We start from the raw sequence: 25,671 nt of genomic DNA on the forward strand, positions 1-25,671 counted from the left end.
GCTACATGCTAACGGTCATCTTAGCTGGCAATGTTGTTAAATTCTCCCCAATTCCGGGTCACATTCCTGCTGAAACATGTCCGATTGTGTAGTGTTTGGTTCAGAAGCCTTTATCTGTGATTTTTGACGTTAGAAAGTGCTGCTTCGTTCCACTACAATCTAACGTTAGCATACTCATAGCTAACTATTGTAGCTGCATGCTAACGCGACATAGCGGAGCATATAGCTAGCTATGTACGTATGTAGCAGGACTTTGTACCGTAAAAATCACCAATAAAGGCTTCTAAACCAAATACTAAACAAATACAAATACAGTAAAGTGACCGGAATTAGGGGTGAAATGTCCAGCATTGAGCTACATAATAGTTTGCTAGGAGTTAGCTGGTCTCTCACAGAGATCTCATTTGTAGCCCTGTTTTACCCGATACTTTCATAAAAGTACAAACACATGAAGTGAGAGGTTAGCTAGCGTTAGCAAATTACCTTCAAAGTTGCAAAGAAATGATGAAACGTAAAATTTGAAGCCTTTATTTAATTACTGGATGGCCAGACGACGCTCCGTATATCATTAACAGATACTTTAGGCAACTCCAGCAAACACGTTGTAAACTTCATCTCTGCCATCATAACGGTCTACTGTAACCGTCTAATGTTTTCTTCCGGTAACCGGGAATGTCCAAACATCCTTACGCCAATGCGTGCATAGAGCTGTGAAGTTTGCCGGTGTTCGCGCAAGCGTAGAACTGATCAGGCAGTGCACAGAACGGATTTTACAGGCGGTACGGATCGGGTACTGACAAAGGAATAAGATTTATACACACATTTTAATTTCCAAGTTCCATCTACAAATACATCAAAGACAATCAGATAACGAGATTGTTTTTCGTTTTCCGTTTTTTAATATCAAAACAAAAAACGAATAATGGGTTGTTTTCCGTTTTTTGTTTTCCTATTTACTAATGGTAATTGGGAAACTGGCCGTTTTTCGTTTTTGTTTTTTTCCTTTCAAAACGAAAATCCGTTGGCCGCCAAGTACACGGACCGAGGCTAAACATCGGTACTCTGAGAAGCTCCAACGCCAGTTCTCAGCTAACGACTCTGCGACTGTCTGGAAAGGACTTAGGCAGATCACCAACTACAAGCCTAAAACCTCCCACTCCTTCAATGACCGACACCTAGCCAACGACCTGAACGAGTTCTACTGTCGATTTGAAAGACAAAAGGACAGTCCTGACACCATCCCCCACGACACCTCCCTACAGCTACAGCCACTGTGCATCACCTCCACCTCCCCCTGGCTCAAATAATGAGAAAAATAATTTAGAGAAATCCCCGTGAGCTAAAACGTTGAAATTTCCAACCGGTTGTGTAGCATTTGGTTTAGAAGCCTCTATTGGTGATTTTTCACAGTACAAAGTCCTGCTATATACTCCGTAGCAGTAGCTCAAACTTCAACTAGTGAAACAAGTACAAACACAAAATACAAGTATGAATCTGAAAATGCTGTATAAGAGTTGCCCTTTAACCATTCTTTTAAATACAGAAGTAACCAATGGTTGTCTAAAGAGAAAATACATGTAATAAAACACAATATAAATGGTAAAAAATATTTAAAAAAAAATAAATGAAGTGACCTTTTTTTACACAATATTTCACACTTCACATCATCACAGCAAACTTTGTAATTTGGTCTGAATACAAAAATACAAGACTTCTAAGAGCATCATCATGTTGATCTGGTCCTCTCTGCTCTACACACCTCTGGAACAGGAATACTGTACAAGTCTTACAAACAGTTACACAATCAACTAGAACTGCAAGACTAAATCAATGAACCTATACATTGTGATATAACACAAGCATAAAATAACTGAAGACTAAATAAATGTTTCCAGCAACACAGACATTATCAGAGCCTTTCTATCATTAATGAATGGAGTTCATTTGACTCTGGAGTTGAACCTGCAGGAAAAAAAGACAAAACAATATTAAAGAAATTAAATGAAACTTTCTTGATCATATTCAGGCTGTACAATCACAGTTTGACCGCTAACACATCATTTATGTTTGATGTCGGATCTACACAGAATGCATTCTTTTCTGTTTGGAAACTCACCAACAACAACAAGCTTAATGTAGAATATTTGAGGTTTCTGAATTAATGGAACAATACATCTGTATTCTCCTCTGTCAGCCCTCGTCGTATTTCTGATGGTTATGGAGGCGTTGCCTTGTTCCAGTTCATCTGGAAAATGTGAGACTCGACCTTTGAACTGCTCACTCTGACCTGGACGCTCATCACTGTAAAGATCACCATTATCATACAGGAACACCCTCTGAGTTGTCTGAGAAATTTTCTGCCAGATAAACTGTGTTGCCCGAAGGTCCTCCTTGGTCCAGAGGGAACAGGGTAAAATAACATCACTGCCTTTTTCCACTTTGATGACTTTTGGCCCTGGAAGATAAAAACATGTATTAATCAGTATGCTAACTAAGAGTCATCAATAAGTAATTATTCAAACAGAAATTAGAAGAATTATTCCACAAAAGCAGTTTTACAAGCAGTTTAGTTTGTAGTCTAATTTCTCCTCTAACATGATTATTTCTGCATATTTTATATACACTAAAATAAACTAAACTAAACTATGTTTAAGCTTGTATTATATAACAAGTAGATCCAACCAGACAATCTAATTGGTCAACTAGACATTTAGATTGTACTCAAATCAGCATGACAGCACACCCAGAGCCATTTGCGCACACCTGGCGCATCACTTAAAATATCACTCCGCCGTTTCTCTGTCAACAGAGTTGAATTAAAAAATTGTTTTAAAAAATTTGTATTCATGCAAGTAATGCAGGAACCACAGTGGAACACATAAAAGCTCTCCAACTAGTATATAAAGTTATTCATCGGATTAAACAACTTATTTGTTACAATGCTCTGAAGTCAAATTTCCCTGGATCAGCTGTGATGTGACGGCGCTATCTAGAAAATATAGCTGTTAAATGTGATTTTCGCAGATGTACAGGAGTTATATCTGTCAATGGAATAATATTTTTTTTTCAGCAGATATCTTAGTTACAACAAAATAGAACTAGAAAAGCAGTTTGGTTTTTATAGGTGTGATATTTATTCAGTTTGGGAAGTCCCACAATCTCTACAAAGCTAACGTTAGCTTAAGTTGACTTGCTGATTAAACAGGGAGGAACTAGAAATCCCCTCTATGGCTTTTTTCTCGAGGGTTTGATTTACCGTCATCATTGGCCCTTCAGTGATTCAGCTAGGACCGAGGCGCTTGAGCCGAGGTTCGTGTCAATAATGACATTAAATGGTTAAGGTACTTTATTGTCACATACCTCCATCATCTCCAATATATGTTAACATCCTATAACAGTAAATATTAAAGACTCTGGAGTAAATACCAATAGAATGATTAATTACTGAAGATAAAACAACTGCATAAACTGAATAAACAAGACTCGTCTAACAAATGTGTTGTGTTGTCTGCTCATATAGTTTGTTAATACAATATATTATTTAAACTTACGTCTATAAAGTTGTATAACATTTTGTAGGATGTAACCCTTGTATACAAGCACAGCTAGAACACCAGCAGCAACAACAAGAGCAAGAAGAAATAAAACAACAATCCATCCATTCGAGGACTCTGAAACTGAAGACAAAAAGTTAATGTAACTCTCAGAATGTAACACAAACCCAAAACAAAATTTATTTGCAGTTTAAAACCTTAGTGGGATGAATGTCACCAGGAAAAGTGATGTTAGCTCTGATCTTATGGACAGTTTGCAGGAATGTTTTAGGTTTAGAGTTATATGTATTCATGCAGGAAGCGATATGTTAAAACGTGATTTCCTAATCGCAAAGGCTGCGATTTGGTCATGTGACTCGCGAGAGAAAATCAGTCTGTTTCTGACTTTCATATGAATGTTTACACCAGGCTTGGTCAGTGCTCAATATACTACTGTGATTGAAGTAGTTAAATAAAAGATGTCATTCTTATAAATTCATGCATCACCTAATTTCATCATCACATACAGACCTGGCCTCCAGGAAAGAACAGTTTGTTTAATCTATCTGATCGTGTGTTGTTCATACTATACAATGATTTATTGCTAGTCTTTGTTGAATAATAGTGAAGACAAAGAGCTTAAAAAATATTTTTGCATATTAAATCGCAATCGCAATATTGGTGAAAAAAATCCCAATTAGATTAGATTTCCAAAATCGTTCAGCCCTACTCACAAGTTGCTTTCTGTAGATAACATGTAGTAGTTAGTTTTTTTATATTTGTATTAAGTAATTATGTGCATGCTCCTAAAGGGTAAATTTAGACTGAACATAATGTAAAGTTTTGTCAATATTTAATCTGTGAATTTGACTGTGTTTTACAGTTTGTCATAATTTAAGTTCAATTAAGTGAGGGGGACAGATTGTTCAGGAGGAGGCTTTCCAAATCGTGGATTCCAAGTAGCCTGTATGCCTACTACAATTAACTAGCCTTCAGTAGTGGTCCCCCGCCGGTGTTATCTAGGCAGTGTGTGTTTATGATCTTAAAATGAAAGAAAAAGAAAAACTTCAATTCTTTATTTCCTTCCAGACAATCTCATTCTTCCTCTGATCTCTGTAGATTAATAAAGTAGAGTCTCAGAGTGAAGTTTTTACTTAGTTTGAAACATTTTCAACTTTTGTAGGCTTTGTTCTCCCAGTTTCTGCTGCACAGATTAGTTTTGTGTGTCACACAAAATTTAAATTTAAAATCTTATAAATGAATGCAAACACAAACAAAACAATTTAAATATTAAAACATAAAAGGGAAAATCTCACCACTGATATGGACAGAGGTCTCAGCATAAATCTGGTGTTTGATTTCCTCCTGTGTTGCTACACAGCGATAGGTGTCGGTCTTAGTCACAGTAGTTTGGAGGGTGATGTTGAAGCTGCCTTCTCTTTCAGAGACCTGTGTTACTTTAGCATAAAGGATGTTTCCATCACTGTCGTGCCACTTTACTTCAGGTTTAGGATTGCCATGAACCTCACACTGCAGCACCCAGGCTTGTTGATCAAGTATTGTGACTTTTGGTTTTGAAGCTGCACCTGTGAACAAAGAATAAAAATAAACAGATTATATAAGAGAACTAGAAAATTTCGCAACACATTTTGACAGTGTGCCGACTAAATGGTGCACATCACAATAACACTGGCTAAGTATTAGTAGCAGTAGCTGTTAGAGCCTAATGATAACTAAATATATTGGAAATAGTTGTAAAGGAGCGGTAGACTACGTACTTTACAGGATTAAAAGGACATTTATTGGCGATTACACATCTCTTTAATTAAAAAAAAAACTTAATTCCAGTCGCAAAAGATTATCATCACTAGAGAGATAAGAGTCGGCTGAACGTGATGTGGTGTTAATGTTTGTGGTTGGTGTCAAATGTATGAGACACAGAGCAGGTTATAAAAAGGGAACCTTCTGCCTCCTTTCAGAAATGTCCTGTCTTAGTTTGTATGGAAAATTGGACGATACATAAACTGTGATTTCATAAAAAACGTGCTTGATACCAGAATGCCCATATAGCCGAGTTTCCTTCTTCACATATATGCTTTGCTTCCTCGTATATATGGAGATAGAAAAGAAAAACACTGAAGAAATTGTACTCTGAAATCTAGAAACTATGAAGATAATTAGGTGATAAACTCAATGCACACTGTAAACATCAGTCACTCAAGGCGTTCCCCAAGGCTCCATACTCGGCCCCCTCCTCTTCATCATATACATCCTCCCTCCTGGTCAGATACTCCGCCACTTCAACCTGGACTTCCACTGTTATGCCGATGACACCCAGATCTACCTCAGCACCAAATCCCCCCACAATCCTCCCCTCTCCCACATCAACTCCTGTCTGCCAGCTATTAAAACCTGGATGCAACACAACTTCCTCAAACTCAACAGCGATAAAACAGAATTCCTCCTCATAGGCTCCAAATCCACACTCAGCAAAACCAATAACCCCACTCTCACCATTGATGGCACCATTGTCTCCCCATCTCCCCAGGCCCGCAACCTTGGCATGATCTTTGATTCCAGCCTCTCTCTTGAGCCCCACATCCGTCATGTCATTAAAACCTCCTTCTTTCACCTCCGCAACATCGCCAAAATCAGACCCTCTCTCACACCCCCTGCTGCTGAAAGACTCATTCATGCCTTCATCTCCTCCGCAACTCACTTCTCCTTGGAATCAGCTCTACCAACATCAACCAACTCCAACTAGTCCAGAACGCAGCCGCCCGACTCATCACCCGCACCAAATCCTGGCACCACATCACTCCAGTCCTAAAACAACTCCACTGGCTTCCCATCTCCCACTGGTTCACCTACAAAATCCTGGTCCTCACCTACAAAGCCCTCCACCATCTGGCCCCCTCATACCTCACTGACCTCCTCTCCCCCTACCCACGGTCCCTCAGATCCGCCTCAGCTGGTCTCCTCTCCATCCACAAGTCCAACCTCCGCAGTTTTGGGAACAGATCCTTCTCCAGGGCGGCTTCCAGGCACTGGAACTCCCTCCCCCAAGAGATCTGCACCTCTGAGTCCCTCACTATCTTCCAGTCCCGCCTCAAGACCCATCTCTTCACCTCTGCCTATCCGTAGCCCCACGCCCCCCCTCCCTTTTCATCTGTGCCTGAATCTTGTTGTGTTTTGTTTTTGTTTTGTTTTGTTTTGTACCTTGCCCTGTAAAGTGACTTTGAGTCCTTGAAAAGCGCTATACAAATTCAATTTATAATTATTATTAAACATGACTGTAACAGTATTCATCAGTTACTTTCCCCCAGAAAAATATAAGGTCAAAAAACATTGAGTGTCCTCTCCCTGTTGTTTCATGATGTACAGTAACACTAGACTTACTGGGTCATTGAACTAAGACTATAATTGTACAATCCTCTCAAATTATAGTCCCATTTCACTGGACAAAACACACATTATGTGCTAAGAATGTCAAATTAAATGCACGTGGAAGAGTAACATATGTATGGTCCTTTATTGTTAAAGAATAGAAGAAGAAATATATCAACTAATAAAATGTCTTGGTCACCGACCAATCTGCCATTGTTAGAACCACTAACACACGTGTGTAACACTTTGTATATTGACCTTCAATCACTGCCTTCATTTAAAACACATTTTATCAGCCTTTTCTTATCATCTCAACAACAGCCAGTATATTCACCAAACTTCTAACAACAATATGAAAAGCAGTTTCTATAAATGCAATACAACAGCAACAATGACTGTCACATGAATAAATATAAAAAATAATGGTCACAATGTTAAAATAATAACAGTACTTAACTGAACAGCAATATGTACCTGTGTTATTTTAATGTATGGTCATATAAATAAGGTAAAACCCACTGCTGAGTGAACAGAAAAGGCCCCAAGATTAATAAATCCTGGCTGTTATAGCCTGGTCAGGAGCAGGTTAGCTGCACAGAATAAATCTCCATAGAAATGTATGTGCCTCTGCTTTTGTGAAACCGAGTTAAGGCTTAATTCATCCTGAGGCCTGTACTACGAATCAAGATCAACATGTCCTTGATTTATTTCAGTTACCCGGCTTCACCTAACCTAACAACCGCGGTAAACTGTGTCACAATGGTTAACAACTAGTTCAATCAACCCAGGGTTTCCCAATCCAGCGGTGCGCGCGTTCACATAAAAGAGGCGGTGTTTGCACAGCATGACCAATCACAAAAATCTACCTTTACATAAGAAGAGCAAACTATAATTCTACATAAATATGAAGAACACAGAGACACGGTTTTACAGGCAAAACGCAATACAGTCGCTGCTTCCTAAAACAGGAGGAAAGCTGGCAAAAAAATAGCCGACGCTGTAGACGTGTAAATCACAACGCTTGTCAATATCACTTCCCTGTCAGTCAGACACAAGATCTGACCATAATTACACTGTTGCTTTCCATAAACTGCCGTTGCTTTAGCTTATTATATTATCAGTTGCAACCCTAGCAATGCAATTTGCTCATGAGAGCAAATAATAATTAAAGCCGCAAGCAGCGATGGACGGGCCCTCGTGCCTCTGCACGCGTCGGGGTTACTGGCGGACGCCGCTCCTTGTGACCATGCATTTGCGCGGCACTCAGACACAGCAAATCGTCACCAATGAAAAGGGAACTCCGTGCTGAGTTCAATGATACTTCACACAAGACTCTATGTCATACAGTTAATTAGCTGTGAAAAGGGGCGTGGCTATCGCATAGGGGGCGGGGCAAATTGTCACCAATGAAAAGGGAACTCTATGCTGAGTTCAACGATACCTCACACAAGACTTTACCTTAAATGGGTCACCAGTTATGAAAGGGGGCGAACGTGGCCTGAGTAAGTGGGCGTGGTCAAAGTATAGGGGGCGGATCAGTATCACATGAAGACCACACATTTTAAGTTTCATGTAAATCGGATGATGTTTGTCAAATAAGGATGAAGTCAATATTGGCCTGTATATGTCCTCAGGCCTGGACCCTTGTTGATTATGGGAAATTTCAAGCAGATATGGCAATGTACGCTGTAGTTACAGCCACTTTTTCGTTCATCGCTAAACACTCAAAATGGCCACCACGCCACGCCCACACCGTTTTTCTTTTAATAACTTTTCATCTTTAAGATGTTGAGATGGTACAGACCAAATTTGAAGTCCATCGGATGAAATCTCTAGGAGGAGTTCGTTAAAGTATAGCACCTTGACTTTTAGGCCTACTTCCTGTTTCCACTAGGGGGCGCTATGACTTTAAGTAAATATCGGCCTTTATTTGTCCTCAGGGTTGGACTCTTATGAATCCTGAAAAGTTTCGAGCCAATCGGACAATGTACACTCAAGTTACACCCACTTCCTGTTTCGAAGGCGAAACGCACAAAACGGCCGCCCCGCCATGACCATGCTCTATGACGAAAAGTTTTTCTTTTAATAACTTTTCATCTTTAACGTCTTAGGATGGCACAGACCAAATTTGAAGTTGATCGGATGAAATCTCTAGGAGGAGTTCGTTAAAGTACGACATGTGGAAATGGCCAAAATTGCACTAATTTCGAACATTTAAATAAAAATGGCGGACTTCCTGTTGGGTTTAGGGTATGGCTACAATGACGTTTCTTGTACATGCTTGTACATGCTTCATATGTGTACCAAGTTTCGTGAGTCTACGTTAAACGCACTGCAGGGGGTGATTGATCAGTAGGCGATGGTTTTACACCGGTTGATCTTTAATCTCCAACTTAACATGTTTCCGAGCAGGTTAGGTGTTCAGCATAAGTTACCACGGCAATTGAACCCGGTAACAAGTAATCCATCGTCGCAATATACAAAACCCTGGGTTGAACCTGAAGTTACCTCGTTAACGCCAAATCTTGCTTCGTAGTACAGGCCTCAGGATAACTGGGACATCCCAGCTTAATCCGTGATCTAGGTTTTGTGAGATAGCCCTCAGGACTTACCTGGGATGTTTTCATCTGATCTGTCTTTTAAGACACCATCTAAAAGGCAAAAGAAAACTTATGTTAAAGTGCTTGTGTGGATGGGTTAAGATCGGAGTGTACGTGAAACAAATAAGGTCATATATAGACTGCTGGAGTTTCAGAACATGAGTCGTCATATTCAATTGTTTAATAAAAGTACTCGCCAACAATGAGGTTAATGGTGTATATTTCACGTGGCTGAAGATTTGGAAATTCACAGGTATAGACTCCACTGTCAGTTATCTTTGTATTTCTGATGATTATGGAGGCGTTGCCGTGTTTCAGTTCATCTGGAAAATATGAGACTTGACCTGGAAAGCAATTTTTGTGACCAATGCCTCCATTATAAAAGAACAAATCCTTCTGACAATCATCTTTCTGAGCAACTTTCTTCCAGTCAAACAGTTGTGAAGTAATGTTCTCCTTGGTGCTGAGAGAGCAGGGTAACACAACATCACTGTCTTCTTTCACTGTGATGTATTTTGGCTCTTAAAGACAAAAAATTTATTAATCAGTATGTTTAAACACAGAGATATCAATAAATAATTATTAAAGCAGAAAAAAACATTTTATACAGCAGTTTAGTTTGTAGTCTAATTATTTCAGTACTCACCAACAACAAGCTCAATGTAGAATATTTGTGGTGGCTGAAGACGAGGAAAATAACAGGTGTAGTTTCCGCTGTCAGATATCTTTGTATTTCTGATGATTATGGAGGCGTTGCCGTACTTCAGTTCATCTTCAAAATGAGAGACTCGACCTTTGAACTCTTCACTCTGACCATCTAGACCATTGTTGTAATGACTGCCTGAGTCATACAGGAACACCTCCTTCAGACCATCATCTTTCTGAGCAACTTTCCTCCAGTCAAAGAGTTTAAACTCAATGTTCTCCTTGGTGCTGAGAGAACAGGGTAACATCGCATCAGTCCCTCCTTCCACTGCGATGTTTTTTGGTCCTGGAAGATAAAATCATGTATTAATCAACATGTTCACATCATGCTGAGTAAGGCGTGTCACCAGAATTATTACCCAACAGTCATTAAAAAAGTAGTTTAGTTTGTAGTCTAATTTCTCCTCCACCACAAGTATTTTTAAGACATCTACTGACTTTTAGTTAGACTATTTAAAATTACATTTTATTATGTATTTTACACAAATATATATACAGGTATATACAATATATTACATACTATGAGTACAGCTGAAATGATCAGCAGATAAATCAATTGAGTGACTATTTGGATCGTTTCCAGCTTCTTAAATGTGAAGATTTAAAAGGTTAGATGATAAACTGCATTTCATTGTACTGGTACTCATTGACAACACAGGCCAATATTTCCATTCATCAGAGTCAAACTCTTCAATTATGTTTGTGAATATGCTTTTAAGTACCTTTTCTTTTACTTTACTCGAGTAACATTTTCAATGGAGGACTTCTACTTGTAACAGAGTATTTTCACAGTGTGGTATTAGTACTTTTACTAAAGGATCTGAACACTGGTATGTTGTATGGATCAACTGATTCTGACTTTATGTCTGTGACATCCTCCTGATGAAAAACATTCCCTCATTTAGAGTTGTGATAAAGAGTATAGTATATAATATTGTGGATAATATATAGAGTGAGGATAATATATAATATAGGAAAATATACAAATCTTCTCTCTTCACATACGCAACTCTCCTGTAGAAAAGAGTAGAAAACAGTGGTGGAATGTAACTAAGTAGGCCTACATTTACAACACGGTGTTTTATCATAAATTAAACTACCCAACAATATAATGACCTAAAACTCTGAAATGATTAGAGCATTAAACTCTCAACAGTTTGGATTGGATTGCATTGAGTACTTTTACTTTGAATACTTTAAGTACATTTTCCTGATGATACTTACATACTTTTATTAAAGTAATATTTTCAACGCAGGACTTTAACTTAAGTAACAGAGTATTATACAGTGTGGTATAGTAATTTTACTGAAGTAAAGGATCTGAATGCTTCTTCCAGCACTGTAGCTTTTCTTTAACAGATTCTAAACTCCGGGGTTCCGGTTTTCCCGGTTGCCGAACTGAATGCCAAATTATAACGAACTTTAAAAAGCACCGAGGTCATCTGTGAGGAACAATCAGATCAATAACCTGTGCTGTGAAGGGTTAGGCTACATGTGTTATTGACGCTAATGAGATAATGACTATATTAATCCATAGTATCTTCTGTGCTGATGATCCTTATTTTAAGATCTACACAACACTACTACTGTCTGTCTGTCTGTCTGTCTGTCTTCATATCTACAAAGTTAGTCATTCTTACCGTTTTCATCACAAAGTGTTTTCCCGGTCAGACACAGAAGACACAAACACAGCAGATCCAGAAGAAGCTTCATAGTTGTCTATAATTATTGGAAGAAAGACGGAGTTGTTGTTACAAATGATACATTGGCGATGGCACACAGTTTTTTTACTTTCGGTTTCAGCACTCTCCAGTTAAAATAAATATACAAAATACATTTCTCGGTGGAGGTCTGTCTCCATCTTGTGTCGTGTTACTGTAGTTACAGAAGTCTAATATCATCATCATCAGTCCTGTCTCTTGTGAGTAGATGATCACATGATTCCATTCCTGTTAGAGATTGGTCTGTTTTAAGGTCCATGTATTGAACCCCTTCACGTTTCTTTTTTCTGCGTTATTATGCATTTTTCTACATTTACTGTTTGTTTATATCATATTAAATGTTATAGTTTTCATGCACCGACAGCCAAGGCAAATTTCTTGTAAGTGTTACTTACTTAGCAATAAATATTTTTCCTATTATATTTTTGGTCTGGTGGGTGTGTCTCTCGTTTTTTGGCTGTGTCACAGGATTACGGAATAATCAGTATCACGTTATTACCTGAAAAGTTTGTTGTAATAACAAGATGTTTTTCACGTTATAACAAGGTATTTTCATGTTTTAACAAGATATTTTAAGTTTTTACAACATGCAAACTTATCAAGTTATAACAATTATTCTTATTACAATATACTATTGATCACATTATAACGTGAACATAAAACTCCTGTTTAAATAAGGACACAGTGTGCGGACGAATAAATTGCAAATTATGATTCATAAACACAATTTAAGTTCTACTTCATCATGTGCTGAGACTCATTCTTCCTTCTGTATGCTCCATCCATTTCAAAATCCTTCTTAGAGTACGCATACTTATCACAATCTCATCCACCGTCATTATTAGCAGGAGAATCATGTAATCATTAATGTGATACTGACTTTTTTCTCTTTCTGCCATGGCAGCACTACCCTTCTGTACCCAATCAGCTGAGATGTGTCTGTAAACTCGTGGTAATAAAAAGGCAGAACACACAACAGGATGTTCAACTCAGCCCCGTTTCAGTTTATAAAAACATGTTGCTACGTTTTGTCGGGGCTGAACGTGGCCCAGCTCCACAACAACAGCACATATGTCTGTTTTGATAGGGTCTCGAAATACAAATAATGTGATATATTAATATATTTGTGTGTAGAATCCTAATTGAGGACTGCTATATGACTGCTAGAATGGGATAATGCCTTGCCTTAAGTATTTTTTTTTTTAAACTTTATTATGTATGTACTATACAGTTTATTTTATTTGTATTTATTGATGTATGTACCTTAATGTATTGTCAATAGAGCCTTGCTGCTTTGTATAATTTTTTTGAGAAATGCAAAATCAGTATTCTTACGAGAAGTTGTAATGTACTGAATTGTTCTAAATAGTAAAAAAACCCACTTCCTTGTTTCTAACTCACATGTAACTGAACTAACCAATCAGACGCTAGCAGAACTTAGACTGAGGTTATAATGTGAGGAAAACCACAGAGGTAGATTCATAACTGCTGATATGAATACAAATGTAAATATGTAAATAATATAATAACTGTGTAAACACAAATATGTAAATAGTTAACTGTATAAACATTGTAAATACATTGTTAGTAAAACATATTCTCTACGCCATTTCAATATCAAGTACAAACAATTTGATTGGAGATTATTTTAGTTCAGTATGTAGGTCTCGGTTCAGCCAGGTCTGCATTTATTTTTAGTAACTTAGTAGCATGTATATGTATATCTAAATGGAAGTTTATTAAAAAGATGTAAACAGTGCAGTGTGTTCAAAGTGTAGTCTATGTGTTTCAGGTGAGGGCTAGTAAAGCTAAATCACTTTTTATGCAAATTTCAGCTCAAAAAAACAGTCACACTGCAAAAATAATGTCAATATTGACGTTTTATTCAAGATTTTGAATAGTATAATTTCAATACATTTAAATTGAAATGATAAAAGGCACTATATTATTGATTAACAACATAAATAGTGCAAGAACATAGTAAAGTGTACTGTACAGAGAGGCTTTTTTCTAAATACTTTTTTCTTTGGCGTATCTGCTTTTAAAAGATAGTGATAGAGACAGACAGGAAAGACAGGAGATGACATGAAGCAAAGGGCCCTGTGGTGGACTCAAACCAAAGTCACTGTGGTGAGGACTCAGCCTAAAGTACCAGGTCTACCTGTTGAGCCACCAGGGCACTTTATTCACTTTCTCACTGAGTTAGATAAGAAGATCAATACCACATCTCAGCCTTTACTATTCTTCTAAATACACAAGCAAGAAATGATTGTCTAAAGAGCAAACAACTGTAATAAAACACACTATAAAATAACAAAAAAATTATATTAAGTGACCTTTTTTACACAATATTTCACACTTCACATCATAACAGCAAATGTTGTAATTTGGTCTGAATACAAAAATATAAGACTTATAAGAGCATCATCATGTTGACCTGGTCCTCTCTGCTCTACACACCTCTGGAACAGGAATACTGTTCAAGTCTTACAAACAGTTACACAATCAACTAGAACTGCAAGACAAAATCAATGAGCCTATACATGGTGATATAACACAAGCATAAAATAACTGAAGACAAAATAAATGTTTCCAGAAACACAGACATTACCAATGCCTTTCTACACTAATGTATCATGTTCATCTGACTCTGGAGTTGAACCTGCAGGAAAAAAGACAAAACAATATTAAAGAAATTAAATTAATCTTTCTTGATCATATTCAGGCTGCACAATCACAGTTTTACCGCTAACACATAATTTATTTTTGGTTTCTGATCTACACAGATCTGCCCCAAAATGCATTCTTTTCTGTTTGGAAATAAAGTTAATGTTAATACACAAACATGAACCAGAATATCAGGTGCACTTAGAGACGCCTACTGCTCTGTGTGTGTCGCTGTGTGATTAGAATAGAGTCCTACATCAAATATATTCAATCATTTTAAGAATAGAATAAAATGATCTGGAGTACATTATAACATCCTGTCGTATGAATTTAAGCAGTCCCATCTTTTCACTCTCAGCTGCACACATATGGCTGTAATACTAGAGGCTCGAGTTCAAACAAACATTAAAAACTGCATAAACCAATGCATGCACTGCATGGCCAACTAACTCAGTTGGTAGAGCAGGCGCACGTGTAGAGGTTTAATCCTCGATGCAGAAGGTCCAGGGTTTGAATCTGACCTGAGACTGTTTTCCTCCTTGTCTTCCCCCCTCTCTCCCCCCTTTCATATCTCAGCTTTCCCATTGAATAAAAAAAACAAACAACTATGCATTAAAGTTAACTTTTTGGCTTGTTATTTTTGAAAACAAAAACAGGCAGTGTGCACACCCAGATTTAATCTACTACAGACTGCTGATATTTCATTAAGAAATGTGAAACTGACACCATCGATGAGTTCAAAGTTTTCATCATGTTTGTTCAGATGCAGCAGCTAGATAACAAGGTGGAGACCAGGCTCCAGTCCTTAAATGAGAGGACATCTTTAACTCTTTCATCAAAGTACTCACCAACAACAACAAGCTTAATGTGGAATATTTGAGGTTTCTGAATTGATGGAAAATGACATCTGTAGTCTCCACTGTCAGCCCTCGTCATATTTCTGATGGTTATGGAGGCGTTGCCTTGTTCCAGTTCATCTGGAAAATGTGAGACTCGACCTTTGAACTGCTCACTCTGACCTGGACGCTCATCACTGTAAAGATCACCATTATCATACAGGAACACCTTCTGATCATCAGTTTTCTGGGAAACTTTCTTCCAGATAAACTGTGTTAACTGAAGGTCCTCCTTGGTCCAGAGGTAACAGGGTAAAGTAACATCACTGCCTTCTTCCACTGTGATGAGTTTTGGCTCTGGAAGAGAAAAACATGTATTAATCAATATGTTTACATGCAGAGTCATCAGTTAGTAATTATTAAGGCAGAAAAAAATTGTAAGCAAAATTATTCCATAAAGGCAATTTTACAAGCAATTTAGTTTGTAGTCTAATTTCACCTACATAATTATATCTGCATATTTTTGTAAACATAAACATATTTGAACTATATTTAAGCTTGTACTGCATTATGTAATTTACATACCCTTCATTACATATATTCAATCATTTTAATAATAGAATAAAATGATCTTGAGTATATTATAACATCCTGTCGTATGAATTTAAGCAGTCCCATCTTTTCACTCTCAGCTTCACACATATGACTGTAAAACTAGAGGCCAGAGTTCAAACAAACTATGCATAAAAGTAAAGTTAACTTTTTGTTGGTTACTCTTAAAAACAAAACCAAAATACAGATGCATCTCTCAGCAACATCAGACAGTGTGCACACTCAGATTTAATCTACTACAGACTGCTGATATTTCATTAAGAAATGTGAAACTGACACCATTGATGAGTTCAAAGTTTTCATCATGTTTGTTCAGATGCAGCAGCTAGATAACAAGGTGGAGACCAGGCTCCAGTCCTTAAATGAGGACATCTTTAACTCCTTCATCAAAGTACTCACCAACAACAAGCTTAATGTAGAATTTTTTATGTTTCTGAAGATCTAGATAAATACATCTGTATTCTCCACTGTCAGCCCACGTCGTATTTCTGATGGTTATGGAGGCGTTGCCTTGTTTCAGTTTCTGGAAAATGTGAGACTCGACCTTTGAACTCTTCACTCTGACCATCTAGACCGTTGTTGTAATGACTGCCTCCATCATACAGGAACACCTTCTTCTGACCATCATCTTTCTGAGCAACTTTCCTCTAGTCAAAGAATTTAAACTCAATGTTCTCCTTGGTGCTGAGAGAACAGGGTAACATTACATCACTGCCTTCTACCACTTTGATGACTGCTGGCCCTGAAAGATAAAATCATGTATTTATCACTATGTCACCAGAATTATTCCACAAGTTTTGAAAAGAGTTTAGTTAGTAATTTCTCTACCTCCACAATTATTTAGGTTATTATGTACTGAATTTGTAGAACTATATATTTCAAATTTGATTTTATTATGTATTTTACACAATGACACTAAAAAAAAAAGCACTTTTATTTGTAACAGTATTTTCACAGTGTGGTATTAGTACTTTTACTAAAGGATCTGAACACTGGTATGTTGTATGGATCAGCTGATTCTGACTTTATGTCTGTGACATCCTCCTGATGAAAAACATTTCATTTAGAGTTGTGATAAAGAGTTTTTGAGGAAGTGGAATCACGGGAAAAAATACATAAATCTTCTCTCCTCACATACACAACTCTCCTGTAGAAATGAACCTAAATAACAGTGGTGGAATGTAACTAAGTATAATTACTCAGCTGAAATGATTAGACCATTAAACACACAACTGTTTGGATCCTTCACACTTTCTAAAATGGGAGGATTTTTCTGCATAGAATACTTTCACTTTAAATACTTTAAGTACATTTTCCTGATGATACATACTTTTATTAAAGTAATATTTTCAATGCAGGACTTCTGCTTGTAACATAGTATTTTACAGTGTTTTTTACTGAAGTAAAGGATCTGAATGCTTCTTCCACCACTGATAAAATAATAACAAAGTTAGGCATGTTAAAATGGTTTAATGTGTCACCCTGCATCAGATTCTGGGTAAATGCTAGATCAGATCTGCTAGACGTAGTTAGGTTTAGGCATGAGGAGTGGGGATTGGTTAGGATTAGGGTAAGAATAACAGGGTAAGCCAATCAGAGGCAGAGTAAGGCAAAAAAATAAGGCGGGCCACAAGGCACTTCCTGTGACGTCTAGCGGATCCGCTCTAGCATCTACCCAGATTCTGAGATCGGGGGTTACCGGTTTCCTCCCTCACCCAAAAACTTTAAAAAACCTGAGGTCATCTGTGAGGAATATATACTATTTACTACAATATTATTGGCCTAGTTGAGAGTGACAGAACTACACTCACCTTAAAGATTATTAGGAACACAGTAGATTTCTTGTTAATGCAATTATTTAATCAACCAATCACATGGCAGCTGCTTCAATGCATTTAGGGGTGTCGTCCAGGTCTAGACAATCCCCTGACTCCAAACTGAATGTCAGAATGGGAAAGAAAGGTGATTTAAGCAACTTTGAGCATGGCATGGTTGTTGGTGCCAGGCTGATCTGAGTATTTCACAATCTGCTCAGTTACTGAATTTATCACGCACAACCATTTCTAGGGTTTACAAAGTATGGTCTGAAAAAGGAAAAACATCCCGTATGCGGCAGTCCTGGGGTGGAGAATGGGCCGACTGATTCCAGCTGATAGATCATCTTTGACTCAAATAACCACACGTTACAACCGAGGCATGCAGCAAAGCATTTGTGAAACCACAACACGCACAATATTGAGGCGGATGGGCTACACCAGCAGAAGACCCCACCGGGTACCACTCATCTCCACTAAAAGTAGGAAAATGAGGCTACAATTTGCACAAGCTCCCCAAAATTGGACAGTTGAAGACTGTAAAAATGTTGCCTGGTCTCTGAGTCTCAATTTCTGTTGAGACATTCAGATGGTAGAGTCAGAATTTGGCGTAAACAGAATGAGAACATGGATCCGTCATGCCTTGTTTGTCAAGGCTGGTGCGAAGGCAGGCAAGGTTGGGACCCAAATGTAGTTTAAAGAGCTTTATTCAAAGAAAAGCAACACTTACTTGGAGCAATAATCCAATACATAAAGGAAATCCACGACAGGGAATGCAGAAACAAAACAGACCGCACAGCAAACAAGACGAGACGATCCGACAAGAGACAAGGGAAAACAGAGAGGCTAAATACACAAGGTAATGAGGGAACGAGAGGCAGGTGACACAACAGGTGGAACAAATCAAAAAAGGCGGGAAACAAACAAAGACAGGAAGAAAGCTAGACAAGACAAGGGAGACAAGACAGACTACAAAATAAAACAGGAAACCAAGCAAAACAGAGAAACAAGACTACACAATAAAACAGAACAAAATACCAAAACCCTGACAGTACCCCCCCCCAAGGGACAGATCCCAGATGTCCAAAAAAAAAACAAAAAACAAAACAGAACAAAAGGCAACCCAGGGAGGGCGGAGGGGGACCGGAGGAGGGACGAACGGAGGAACCAAAAAAGTCAAACGGGGCTAGAGAACAGAGAGTCACTGAGGCACAGGGAACAGAGAGCATAGAGGGCACTCAGGGGAAACAGAGGGCCGTAGAGGCCTGGGGGAAAACTGGGGGGGCCACTCGGGGAAGGGAACAGGAAGACCCCAGGACAGGGACAGAGAGGCCTCGGCAACAGGGGACAGAGAGGCCTCGGCAACAGGGGACAGAGAGTCACTGGGGCACAGGGAACAGAGAGGCCTCGGCTACCGGGAACCATGGGCACTTGGGGCAGCAGTGAAGGCAGAACCCTTCAGGCGGCGAAGGCTGAATCCTTCAGACGGCCGAACAGGTCAGCGAAGGTAGAGCCCCTCTGAAGGACGTCCGTGAAGGCGAAACCCCTCTGGAGGGCGACGGCGAAGGCAGAATCCTTCTGGAGGCCGGCGGCAAAGGCGAAACCCCTCTGGAGGCCGTCTGCGAGGGCGAATCCCTTCTGAAGACCGACGGCGAAGGCGAATCCCTTCTGAAGGCCGGCAGCGAAGGCGAATCCCCTCATAAGGCCGTCGGCAAAGGCGAAACCCCTCTGGAGGCCGTCCGCGAAGGCGAAACCCCTCTGGAGGCCGTCTGCGAAGGCAAATCCCTTCTGAAGACCGAAGGCGAACGGGCGACGGGTCAGCTGGGCTGGAGCCTGGCGACGGGTCAGCTGGGCTGGAGTCAGATGGCCAGGCAACCGGGGCAGAGGTTGACTGGGGTGCCCACAGGACACAAGGGGCAGGATTGGGCCTGACCGCCAACAGGACATGAGGGGAAGGAGTCGGCCTGACCGCCGACAGGACACGAGGGGCAGGAGTCGGCCTGACCGCCACAGGCAAAGTCTCATGGGGGCAGAACAAAGGCAAAGTCACTAGGGAGGTCTCTGGGACGCCGGAGACCGGCAAGGCTTCAGGGGTAGTCTCTGGGACGCCGGAGACCGGCAAGGCCTCAGGGACAGTCTCTGGGGCGCCGGTGACTGACGAAGTCACTGGCTTACCCGTAGACGAACCCTCTGGGAGAGCAGTCGACGTAGACTCTGGGAGGTCTGTCGACGTAGACTCTGGGAGGTCTGTCGACGTAGACTCTGGGAGAGTGGTCATCGAAGACTCTGGACGACTGGAAGACTCTAGCAGAGCGGTCATCGAAGACTGGACGACTGGAAGACTAGCAGAGCGGTCATCGGAGACTCTGGACGACTGGAAGACTCTTGAAGAGCTGTCATCTGAGACTCTTGATGGCTGCACGTCAGCGGAGATTCTGGAAGACTGCACGTCAGCAGCGGTTCTGGGCGGCTGCACATCAGCGAAGCTTCAGGAAGGCTGCACGTCAGCGAAGCTTCTGGAAGGCTGCACGTCAGCGAAGCTTCTGGAAGGCTGCACGTCAGCGGAGGAACAATGGTGATCTCAGACTCAGGAACACTGGTAGACTCAGGAACAGTAACTCTGGTCCGCACGGACTCAGGACCGCTGGACAGCACGAGCTCAGTTCCGCTGAACAGCACGGGCTCTGGTCCGCTGGACAGCACGGGCTCAGGTACGCTGCACAGCACGGGCTCAGGTACGCTGCACAGCACGGGCTCAGGTACGCTGCACAGCACGGGCTCAGGTACACAGGTTAGCTCAGGCTCAGGTACACAGGTCAGCTCAGGCTCAGGTACACAGGTCAGCTCAGGCTCAGGTACACAGGTTAGCTCAGGCTCAGGTACACAGGTTAGCTCAAGCTCAGGTACACAGGTCAGCTCAGGCTCAGGTACACAGGTTAGCTCAGGCTCAGGTACACAGGTTAGCTCAGGCTCAGGTACACGGGTTAGCTCAGGCTCAGGTACACGGGTTAGCTCAAGCTCAGGTACACAGGTCAGCTCAGGCTCAGGTACACAGGTTAGCTCAGGCTCAGGTACACAGGTTAGCTCAGGCTCAGGTACACAGGTTAGCTCAGGCTCAGGTACACAGGTTAGCTCAAGCTCAGGTACACAGGTTAGCTCAAGCTCAGATACACTGTCAGCTCAAGTTTGACAAGAGGTTGATGCAGGGCATGGCGCTGGGAGCCATGTCTTCCCCTCCTCCGTCTTCGGCCTCCACGAGTCCCAGAAAACACAGCCAGGCGGGTCCCCTCAAAGGACTGCTTGCTGTTGGGGGTGTCCGCCAGACAGGCAGCAGTAGAGCAAACGGAAAAAAGTTCCGGGGAAGCAGGCGAGGAGGCAGGCTGGGTCAGGAAAAGAGAGCCAGCAGCTAGGAAGCTAGTAGGCCGTGAAACAGGCAGGCTGGTTGTCTGCTGTACATGAGGCTCAGAAAGGCTGTCTGGCTTGGAGACTAGAAAGCTAAAACTCCTTTTCAGTAGCCTGCCAGCGAGCCTCCATGATGCTCCTAGCAAGGGCAGGATCTTCCTCATGAAGATCATGAAAAAATCCCATCAAAAATTCTCCCACTGAGTCCATGGGGTGAAAAAGCGGTACAAACTCCATACCTGCTGGGTCCATAACTGGTCGGATCGTTCTGTCAAGGCTGGTGCGAAGGCAGGCAAGGTTGGGACCCAAATGCAGTTTAAAGAGCTTTATTCAAAGAAAGGCAACACTTACTTGGAGCAATAATCCAATACATAAAGGAAATCCACGACAGGGAATGCAGAAACAAAAAAGAACGCACAGCAAACAAGACGAGACGATCCGACAAGAGACAAGGGAAAACAGAGAGGCTAAATACACAAGGTAATGAGGGAATGAGAGGCAGGTGACACAACAGGTGGAACAAATCAAAAAAGGCGGGAAACAAACAAAGACAGGAAGAAAGCTAGACAAGACAAGGGAGACAAGACAGACTACAAAATAAAACAGGAAAGCAAGCAAAACAGAGAAACAAGACTACACAATAAAACAGAACAAAATACCAAAACCCTGACATTGTTACCATTGTGCAGGCTGGTGGTGGAGGTGTAATGGTGTGGGGAATTAGAGTCCAGATCGGGCCGAATTTTTCTGTACGAGCCCGGCCCGTGTCCGACAGAGCCGTGACCGAACCTGGCCCGAGCCCGACAGGCATTAAGAAATTTGTGTCCGAGCCCGACCCGAGCCTGACACAGTTAAAATCTAATTTTTTTTCTCATACTACACATGTAGGCTACGTTTTTGTGTGGAAAGTTTTTATTAAGCAACTGTAGGAAGGCATTCGGAAATGTCAACAGATGAGGCATCAGCGCACACAGGGCAACAAGCGCACGTTAATAAGCGGTTAAAATGTTCAATGTGTTAACCTTTCCTGTTTGCTTCTTTTCCGACTGTGGTCAGAAAATCAGGGGAGACTCGTTACCTCCAGGGCCCACGTTATAACATGAATATCGTTAGGGTTAATATCCTGTTTCTGGTGAGCAAATGAATGAACTTGGCTTTCAGTCTGGGGTTTATATCGGACACCGCACACACTGTGTAGCTACAATAAAACTTAAACTTATTGCACCAACTCTGCTCCGTTTGCATACAACACGCCTGCTTCCTCTTTCTCTCTTCTGCCCACTTTCCACACACACACACACACACACACACACACACACACACACACACACACACACACACACACACACACACACACACACACACACACACACCGAGCTCTCTTAAAGGAGCCGCAGCACCATTTTACAAATGCCTTATCACGCTGACGAACCCGACCATAATTTCTAAATATCTGTCCGAACCCGGCCCGGCGACTGACCATGTCCATCCCTTTTATGACCACCATGTACCCATCCTCTGATGGCTACTTCCAGCAGGATAATGCACCATGTCACAAAGCTCAAATCATTTCAAACTGGTTTCTTGAACATGACAATGAGTTCACCGTACTAAAATGGCCCCCACAGTCACCAGATATCAACCCAATAGAATATCTTTGGGATGTGGTGGAACGGGAGCTTCATAACCTGGATGTGCATCCCACAAATCTCCATCAACTGCCAGATGCTATCCTATCAATATGGGCCAACATTTCTAGAGAATGCTTCCAGCACCTTGTTGAATCAATGCCACGAAGAATTATGGCAGTTCTGAAGGTGAAAGGGGGTCAAACACAGTATTAGTAGGGTGTTCCTAATAATCCTTTAGGTGAGTGTATTTTGATTGTTTCAGTAATTTTTACCATAAAAAGTACTACACTGGTCACTTCCCCATCAGTCAGGCACAAGATCTGACCATAATTACACTTTTGCTTTCCATAAACTGTCGTTGCTTTAGCCTTTTATTTCAGTTGCAACCCCAGCAGTGGTGCGCGATCGTGAGAGAAAATAAAAAAAAAAAAAAAAACATAAAAACATAATTTAAACCGATGTGCGCATTGGCAACACACGGCTAAAGAAGCCAACAAATAGCCTATAAGTAATTCCCTCCGCCGAAAATCTGTCTTTCATAAAAATACCCATCAGGGAATGTTAACGGGGTTGTCGGTCTCTAAATGTTTTAACTTTTATGAGCGCACCTCTCTCTCTCTCTCTCTCTCTCTCTCTCCACCGAGCTCCAGCTGATCTTCTAAGAACGGTGATGCTGTTATCAATCGAGTATTGATTGGTCAGTGGGCGGTGCTTTTATACCGGTTGATCTCTGATCTCCAACTTAATCTGCTCCCGACCAGGTTAGGCGTTCAGCATAAGTTACCACGGCGACTGAACCCGATCACAAGTGATCCACCTTCGTAGTACAGAAAACCCTGGGTTGAACCTGAAGTTAGCTTGTTAATGCCAAATCTCGCTTCGTAGTACAGGCCTCTGGCAGGAAGTAACATGGGGAGATTGGGCAGTATCCCATAACAAACATTTCCAGTTTCTAAAATGTGAGGATTTTTCTACATTGAGTACTTTAATTTAACTTTTTAATACTTTAACTACATTTTCCTGATGATAATTACAGACTTTTACTTAAGTAACATTTTCAATGCAGGACATTTGTAACAGTATTTTTACAGTGTTACATTAGTACTTCTACTGAAGTAAAGGATCCCACGTGTTCACTCCTTCTGCCGATATATTAGATAGAGATTTGTTTTACATTTGTTCTAATCTTTTGTTGTTTGTGAACATGCATATTCCACCATTTATGTTATGTATGTGATGTTGTGCATTTATGTGAAACAAACTAAACTAAACTTGTCATATTTTGGTTTTACTTTAGCTTATCAAAAAAAAAAACAAGCTCCAGTCAGTTGGCAGTGGATGGACAGTTTCAAGACAGACAAAGCCCAACTTCTCAGGACAAAATGGAGACCACACACACACACACACCAGAAATGACGCCACAGCTAAAGTTACTAAACTATCAAAACATTTCATCCGTGCTAAATATTAGGAAACATTTTGATGTGACAGCAGCTGAGCAGCATGATTAAAATTCTGTCTCCAGACCTCTGCATGTTTACAGGTGATCAGACATTTAGATAAAATAAACAATTACATTTGTAAATACATAACTCAGTGTAATGATCAGTTTAGAGTCCCAAATCCCCCATACGATCTCCTTAATTATCAACCTGATAAACCAGCTGTGCTGTTTAACAGCTGTTTATAGTAATTAATGTGCGCGTGACAAGTTTGCTAATCAAAAAGTCATTTTGTAGCAAATGTGCATTATTTACAAGAGGGCACTAATACACACAGTTAGCACAATTTACAGTGTAGCCTAAAGAAATCATGACAGACCTATCTGCCCCCCTCAAAACCCGTTTTATAAACGGCTCTTTTCCGGTCGCACCCCGACCCAGTCCCGACCGGCTCTGGTCACCCGGACCCGGTCGAGGGAGTTCAGTCATAATCCCGACGATGGTAGCTTTATGGTAACTTTGGGACACTCAGTTTTTGGAAAATAATAAACTAACCTGTCTCAAATAAGACCCTCATCATTTGGGACACTCAGTTTTTGGAAAATAACTTGGGACACTAAACTGCACGAATAGCCTACCTCAGTTTTCTTACCTTTTTCTTGAGCAGACGTGATTCCAGAGCGAGTCAGGAGGCAGAGACACAGAAGAGGAAGAAGCTCCATCTCTGTCGATGTCTCCTAAAGATCAAACATCACTTTAACATCACAACGTCTCTTATAACGGAGATGGAGACACTCCTAACCTACATCCATGCTCCTAACTGGGGGATTGGAGGATTACGCAAACTGCAACAACAGCACCACTTCCTGCACAAATCCTTCAGAATAAAAGCGTCATGCTAACATAACTATGACTCATGCATTCTGCACAAAAGCTGCTCATAATGTGTGCAATCTGCAAAAAGCTTCTTATCTTCACGCTAACATTAAAGCTGATTATTAAATAAAAACTACAGAGCTAAAGATTAAGCTATATATTCACTGTTAATGCACAGACGTCTATACTTCTTCTCCTGACCACTTTATCAGCAGAAGTAAAACCTTTCCGGTGAATTTTCTTCAGAATAAAAGTTAATGAACTAAATGTTGCACAGAAAAGAAGTTACTGTGAACAAAATGCAGCCGTACTGGATCAACAACCAGGTAAAGTGTGATCAATACTTTCTGATAATTGTATATTTGTAATTGTATGTGTAATAATAATAACTGTGGAGTAAAGTCTGGCTACACCACAGATGCATTATGGGATAGGAGAGGAAAAA

The 25,671-nt window shown here is 40.6% G+C and overlaps 3 protein-coding genes and 1 long non-coding RNA gene across 5 annotated transcripts in view; 1 reads left to right on the forward strand and 3 right to left on the reverse strand.

The window, feature by feature from the left end:
* Nucleotides 1-25,671, reverse strand: part of LOC116034688 — a 678,603-nt gene that overhangs the window by 529,573 nt on the left and 123,359 nt on the right. The window lies entirely within an intron of this gene.
* Nucleotides 1-25,671, forward strand: part of LOC116065136 (myosin light chain kinase, smooth muscle-like) — a 766,302-nt gene that overhangs the window by 463,606 nt on the left and 277,025 nt on the right. The window lies entirely within an intron of this gene.
* LOC118495306 lies at nucleotides 1,644-2,230 on the reverse strand. The gene is made up of 2 exons (XR_004897676.1): nucleotides 2,117-2,230; nucleotides 1,644-1,962 (listed from the first exon to the last, which is right to left on the reverse strand). It is a non-coding gene; the product is annotated as an uncharacterized LOC118495306 (long non-coding RNA).
* On the reverse strand, nucleotides 15,146-25,152 carry LOC116065125 (butyrophilin subfamily 2 member A2-like). Of its 2 annotated transcripts, none has more exons than XR_004897674.1 (2): nucleotides 16,461-16,574; nucleotides 15,146-15,806 (listed from the first exon to the last, which is right to left on the reverse strand). XR_004897674.1 is itself a non-coding variant. In XM_036002431.1 (2 exons), the coding sequence occupies exons 1-2, from the start codon at nucleotides 25,070-25,072 to the stop codon at nucleotides 15,373-15,375; spliced, it is 504 nt and encodes a 167-aa protein (XP_035858324.1). In that variant the 5' UTR covers nucleotides 25,073-25,152; the 3' UTR covers nucleotides 15,227-15,372. The 2 variants fall into 2 exon arrangements, 1 of the variants encoding a protein (XP_035858324.1); XM_036002431.1 differs by lacking the exon at nucleotides 16,461-16,574 and adding an exon at nucleotides 25,003-25,152 and having other exon boundaries at nucleotides 15,227-15,806.

This window comes from Sander lucioperca, chromosome 6 (genome assembly GCF_008315115.2).
Source record: "Sander lucioperca isolate FBNREF2018 chromosome 6, SLUC_FBN_1.2, whole genome shotgun sequence".
Taxonomy (NCBI): domain Eukaryota; kingdom Metazoa; phylum Chordata; class Actinopteri; order Perciformes; family Percidae; genus Sander; species Sander lucioperca.

Bases quoted from the DNA above. Each gene is read 5' to 3' on its own strand.
- LOC116065125 (XM_036002431.1), bottom strand. From the start codon at position 25,072: ATGGAGCTTCTTCCTCTTCTGTGTCTCTGCCTCCTGACTCGCTCTGGA. The intron at 15,807-25,002 runs GTAAGAAAACTG...TTTCTCTTCCAG, and splicing joins CACGTCTGCTCAAGAAAAAG to AGCCAAAACTCATCACAGTG.